The sequence below is a fragment of the Pundamilia nyererei genome, unplaced genomic scaffold (genome assembly GCF_000239375.1).
Source record: "Pundamilia nyererei isolate P.nyererei 1_Seehausen unplaced genomic scaffold, PunNye1.0 scaffold00136, whole genome shotgun sequence".
Classification (NCBI taxonomy): Eukaryota; Metazoa; Chordata; class Actinopteri; order Cichliformes; family Cichlidae; genus Pundamilia; species Pundamilia nyererei.
Window position 1 is genome coordinate 362,314 of NW_005187537.1, and position 6,369 is coordinate 368,682.

A 6,369-nucleotide genomic window follows, 5' to 3' on the forward strand; every position below is an offset into this window, starting at 1 on the left:
GTGTGTGCTCTTCATCCGGTTTTGTTTCCAGATTTAATTAAAACAATGTCCTGAAGCAGCTTATCTGAAAGCACTGATACACGATCACAATGAAAGAAAGAGCTCACTGACTGACTAGTCTTTATTATAAAAGCCTAATTTTTGCTCTTTGGATTTTTACACAATGAACTGTTGATAAAGGTTTTTGTTCAGCATACACACTGTAGCACCAGTCACATCTGTGTTGTGGAGTTGTTGTTATCACCTTGTTGTTGAGTATACAGCATTCGGACAGAAGGCACTGATTTAAACAAACAAACAAACAAACAAACAAACAAACAAACAAACTGATTTTTCAGTCCAACCTTTTAGTAAAAAATAAGTAAACATAAAAATATATTTAAAAAGGTAATGAAAATAAACCCCTGTTAAAACAACTGTAGCAATTCTATTTAAAAAAAGTTTAAGGTGGACTGTTAACAAGTATCAATAGTACCGTAATCTGCAAAATGTAGGCTATGTTAAGGCCATTTCACTGTTACCACTAAATATACTGCTAGGCCACAATAACAAGTCCATACATTAATATTATAAGAGTCTTCATAACTACAAAGGCTATTGTTGAGTTTAACAAGGAGACAATACACGGCACTTAGCCACCATACCAACAGGTCTCTTTCATGTTAGTAACCATCAAACACACACCGAGAAAACGGTGGCCGATCCTGTTTCACCACCACCGTGGATTGTTAAGAGAGAGGAGAAAACAGAGATTAGAGTAACCGCTGAGTGAAATTACAGTGACGTTAACTATTCCTCATCTTGCCATGACCACCCTTAAGCTTCCACGCTGCTCAACATTTCACCCTCTTTGACACTTTCTGCACGCTCCAAAAATAACGGACAGGAGGTAAGCCAGCCAGCAGAAGCAGGCGAACACAGCGGCTGTCAGGTAGACTTTGTACAGACATGGATGGATGTACTGAGGCAAGTTGCAGAATGAGTTTCGATTGGTATTGTGGAACATGACGCCAATGGCCGGCAGGTAGAGCACCGCGGCGACCACGTCGTGCGCCAGGTTGGTGCACGACCAGCGATCCCCTCCCAGCAAAGGCACGAGGTCCTGCTTGTCCAGCAGGGTGAGGAAGAAAAGGGCCAGGGTGAGGAGCCAAAAGAAGACAGCGACGAACAGCACGAAGTGGATAGACCCCCCGTATTTGTTGGCGGCGATGGTTACCCACAGGCAGGCTCCGAACACGATCTGCAGGATCCGCGTAATTCCCATAAAACTCCTGAGGAACTTCAGGATGTTCCCCCTCACCTGCGGCTGGGGAGGTTCGGGTGGCATCGTTCTCTCTCCTCCTCCGGTCACTCTCGGTCCACTTTTTCCCGAACAGGGCGGGTGCTTTTTTGCCAGCTGCAAACAGCTGGGGAAAAGATGGGCAAAGTGTGAAAATAAAAGGCCTGGAGGGCCGGGCTTCTGGTGGGACAAAAGCGGGTGAGTGTGGGGTTAAAAAGGAACTCTCTGTTCTTTCCACAGCTCCGGAGTTTTGAAATGATAAACCTTCTTGTGTGTTTCGTCTTTTCCGTTTTTCCTCCGTTGAATGTTGCATCTGTGTAGGGGGGCTGGGAGATGGATAGGGGGTGGCCTGTAATTCAAAGCCTGCTCCTCCTCTGCTGGACTGAACGAACACTTCACCCATCCGCTGATAGATTCCTCGTGTAGTTCCCCTTTTTATATACCAGTGTGACGGAATGTATAACATGCATGTACAAACATCAAACCTCGACGCTTCAACTTTAGAGCCAAGAAACTTTAGTTTCTTTCGGCTGAAAAATCCATGCCTCGATTCCAGGAGGAGACACACATCCCTTTGGGATTGCGTCAGGAAGGGCATCCGGTCTAAAATCTGCCAGATCAAAAATATAGGCTACCCGTTGTGCCAAGCCCTTGTTTAATAGGTAACCAGCGGGAAGCGCTTATTTTTCTTCTTTATTATCCAGATGTGGCATTGTTCTCCACTTTGCCTTTCCGCTCTAACATGCCATGATAATACACCGTCTGTTCGTACAGCACCAGTGTTTATGAGCCCCCTGCGTCACTGTGTTTACGTGTGTAAGGCGCAGGATTATCACATGTTGCTTCTTTCTCGCATAATTGACAGATGCTTCTCGTGCCAGCCAGGCTCATTGACGTCAATGGATTTCAGTGCGCACGCCCTACGTGGCCAATAGGCGGGACCAATGACATGTCCCACCCAGTTAAAGCGGGAATTGGTGGAGCGAAAACGTTGACCAAGCCCAGACAGGCTGGAGTAGAATATACTTCAGATCTTATTTGTGATTGACAGCCAGACCGAGGACACTTAATGATCGCGGAGGCTGGGCAAACCCGGTCCTGCAGCGGCTGGAGTAGTTTTGAGTGGAATAGGCACACCGATGAATACAAAGCAGAGAAAGAGAGAGATGCGATAGAAGAAAAGTGAACATTTCGGTATCATCTCCGGGTAAGCAGAAGCTTTTTTATTGTCCACATGACTCTCATGAGATTCTTGTTTGCTGCCTTTTGCCCACAGGGCAGCGAACACAGCGCGGATTAGGGCTATTACTTTTTATTCTCTGCATGCATGTTGCTTTATTTTATTTTATTTTATTTTTTAAAAAACAAGGTTATTTCAAGGATCAACTGAACTTTTTCTAGAAGCGTTCATTTTGAAAGCGACCCGGTAGGTTGTCTGCACCAGTGATCCGCAGCTGTTTGTTATGCAAACAGTAAACGCAGCTCGGGGAATGAAAGGAGAAGTCAGTGACTTTGGGTTTGGGTTGGTGTAACCTACTTTTAAAGCGAACGCTAAACAGCTCTGTAGATGTGCGACATTGCGTTAAAGCCGCACACCGCAGCGTCAGTGTTTGGATGTCATGCAAAGTAGCTTACAATGTGAATTCTTGTTTATAGTTTGGCTGTGATGACACACACTCACAGAGCACAGGAAACTGTCCGAGGCTTCTACGGTTATGAAACATGTGGAACAAAATAGTTAATGTGTAACAGGGAAAGCAGACGTGGACCTTTACAGAATGAAACTTGGTTCATAGAGTGTGGGGAATTTCCTTCCTGGCCAGGAGCTGATACATCTGAGACATTAATGTACATAAATAATGCTGGACTTAAACAGAACAAATGCAGGCTGGATTAAACAAGTAATTCTATTAGATGGATTACAGATGAAAGCTGTGCAGGAAGGCGGTAAGTACACCTTTATTGAGGTCACTGAAGTGAGTGCTCTGACCCATGATCAGTCATGACCTTGATGACTTATCTATCTGGTAGTATCCCACTCAGAAGCTCACTGTATGTGAAAGCAAGACAAGGTTACCATCTGCAGTCTAATGGGCTTTGACGTGCAGCCTGTCACTCACTTCCTAAAGAAGGATTATAGAATCAAACTTCAAGACTCACAGCTGACTGCCAGGTGCTTTGACAGCTGTAGATTTCCACATGGCATGACCATTGTGTTGTTGTTGTTGTTTTTTTTAAATCAAATCTGAATTTAAGAACCTAAGCACCCTTCATGTCAGAGCTGAAACTCTCCGTTCCTTCTCCACAGCATAGACCCCGTGTATGCCACCTTTGCCTGTGTTTCTCTGGATGGATAGTGGACCCGCCTCACCTTCTTCCTCCATGTTGGCGGGCCGTTCCACATTGTGGCGTCTGTCTGAGAGGAGGAGCAGAAAGGCTGGGTCAGCGAACATTTTCAGCAATGTGAATCTGTGGCAGCTCCAGAGGCTCTTCAGGGCAGCAGGGGACCAGGATGCTGAGCAGAGGGCCCAGTTAATTTGGGGCCACGGAGATGAGGCTGAACTTGCTAAGGCCTTAATAGGACTGAGGGCCCGAAGCCACCACAAAGGGCTAAGGACTAATGGAAGGGATGCGTTGGGCACACACTGGCTGCGTGCCTTCAGCCACCTCAGGTAGAAACACTGCTAACCTAACACATATTCAAAAAACTCAACCTTTCAGTTACGTGAATCTGAAAGGAATTTTTGTCTCTCAGGATTGGGGAGAGCTCACCAAGCAGCCAGGGGAAAGATCCCAGCGAGGAGAGTGATTCTGAGGCAGGAGCACAGAGCAGTCCAGAGCCCCGAAGACACACCTCAGTAGGAACAGGAAGAGTAGGGTCCTCAGTGGTACTAAATGAGAGCCAGGACCCTGCAATGACACCCGAGAAACCAGTCAGATCCAATTCAGTACTGAGAAGAGGAGGGGAGAACAAACCAGAGAGATACCTACACCGAATACTCCACTGACTTCACAGTCAAAACTGGAACGGGGTTGAAATATAACACAGGCACAGGCAGTGGCAGTTTTAGGTGGAACTAATAACGGAAAAGTTTCTCATAATACCAAAGTGTCTTATTGGCAGGATCTGCCCTGTGGCACACCTGAACTACACATCCACTTGAACATTTCAGTACAAACCTGTGAGTGGTTGAAGGTATCTCACACCTTTTTACAGTGAATGGCTCTCCATAACTGCCTTGTGTTTTCTTAAATGCATCCTACCAGCCACACTAACCAGGCACACTGACAATTTGTTATTGCTGATATGAGTTTAAGTGGTTTCCCTTTAGAAATCAGTATCCGGACAACCCGTTATAAAACGATTTAACTATATTGCAAAGTCACACTTTCGGTACCAACAGAAGGCTTATATGTATTTCTATATTATATACTTTATGTATGCACACGTGTTTATATGTTTGTAATTTAGCTTGAAAATATGTTAATGTTCAAATTTTGTATTTACACTAACCAATGCTGAAAAAGGAAAATGTCACACAACCAAGATCAGGTGCATTTTACCCCCCATGTTCCGGAGTCACGAGTGTGGTACGTTACACTACATTATAAATATTATGAAAAGTAGGAATAACACTGGACTCCCGTCATTGTACAGAGTGAATGAGTCAAATGTTACATTGACTGAACTGCTCCACCAGTTTATCTTGTCCTTGATTTGTGCTTCAATAAGCAGAGATAAGTACAGAATGCATAAGATGTTTATTAAGTCTGACAACACAGAAATTAGGTAAATAGAAAGAGGAAGGATGCTTGAGTGTCTAGATGGTGGAATAAAAGAGATTTAGAGATGCAGGCTGGATAATCAAAGGCTTAAAAGAGTGAATGAAGCATATACATTAAAAAGTAGCCACAGCAGACTGATTAGCTCACATATAGCGCCACCAGAAACAAATCAAGAGGCACATTCTGGAGGGAGTGGTTAAGCAGATCAAAGCATAAATAATAGAATAAAGAGGAGGGATGCCCAGTGTATTGAATAGAATTTTCACCAAAGCTTCATTTGTTTAAAGTGTCAGGTAGTCAAACATAATACATTTTGAGTGCAATGCTCGCTGCGCAGGGAAAGGCAAACTTGAAAAAGCAGTGTTTAAGCTCACAGTGTGAAATCCCACTGTGCCGATGAATATAAAACCTCGTCAGATGGCTGGAAACTGAAATTGTCATTTTTGATTTTTAGTAATAAAGTCTTTGTATTTTCTCCCTGGTGTATTTGTGTATTTGTGAAAGCAGCGTTCACGACCTTCAGTCACTAGATGGCGCCAAAGGGTTTACTTTGTAGTTAAAGCGCTGTATTGAGCATGGTTATGTCGCTCATACTTTCACTGCATATTAAAATTTTCATGAACTTAAAGGTCAGACTAATTTTATTAGACAAACAGACAATCCTGCTTCTCCAGTCTTTAATAAGGAGTATCCAAGTGTTAGGGTAGCAGTCCTGGTGTGTACGTCTGTCTATGCTTCAGTTTATTTAAAAAAAATCTACGTCATTCATTTTCTCAACAATTTAAAAGAAGAAAGAAAAATTGACATGTGCCCATGAGACTTTGATTTTTAATCCATCCCACCACCCAGTGTCTTTGTGCTCACACAGATACCACAGAGTAGTACAGGAAGGACTTTATCTTCCAGATTGTGTGAAGGATCACATTTACTCTGTATCCACCAGATGTCCTCTTCGCCTCCATTTCCCCCCTAACTCCTACTGAGGCAAAACTGAGGCATCTATGGGGCTGCTTCATAGGAGCTGAAACCTCAGCTGACTCCTCAGTACAGAGAAAGCAGGAGTCTGGCTCAGAGTTAATCCTCTCTTCGGTGAACTTCTCACCTTGTTGTACTAAAATGAGCTTATTGCACGGAAAATTTTAGTGCCCATACAAGTTTTCTTAGCTTTTCATTTAGTACCTAAATCTTATGACTGTATAGGGAAGGTGGAATGATGATCCAGCATACAGCTGCCGTTAGATTTAGTGTTTATGGTCACATCTATAATTTCTCTGCAGAATGAGCACTTCTGTATTCTTACTTAG

At 43.7% G+C, this 6,369-nt stretch overlaps 2 protein-coding genes across 2 annotated transcripts; one reads left to right on the forward strand and one right to left on the reverse strand.

Annotated features, from left to right (window-relative positions):
* Positions 1–309: 309 nt before the first annotated feature.
* On the reverse strand, positions 310–2,059 carry marveld1 (MARVEL domain containing 1). Its single transcript, XM_005743824.2, has one exon. The coding sequence runs from the start codon at positions 1,325–1,327 to the stop codon at positions 842–844; it is 486 nt and encodes a 161-aa protein (XP_005743881.1). The 5' UTR covers positions 1,328–2,059; the 3' UTR covers positions 310–841.
* Positions 2,060–2,281: 222 nt separating this feature from the next.
* On the forward strand, positions 2,282–5,540 carry LOC102212661 (arginine vasopressin-induced protein 1). Its single transcript, XM_005743825.1, has 3 exons — positions 2,282–2,486; positions 3,588–3,951; positions 4,035–5,540. The coding sequence occupies exons 2-3, from the start codon at positions 3,602–3,604 to the stop codon at positions 4,285–4,287; spliced, it is 603 nt and encodes a 200-aa protein (XP_005743882.1). The 5' UTR covers positions 2,282–2,486; positions 3,588–3,601; the 3' UTR covers positions 4,288–5,540.
* Positions 5,541–6,369: the final 829 nt, after the last annotated feature.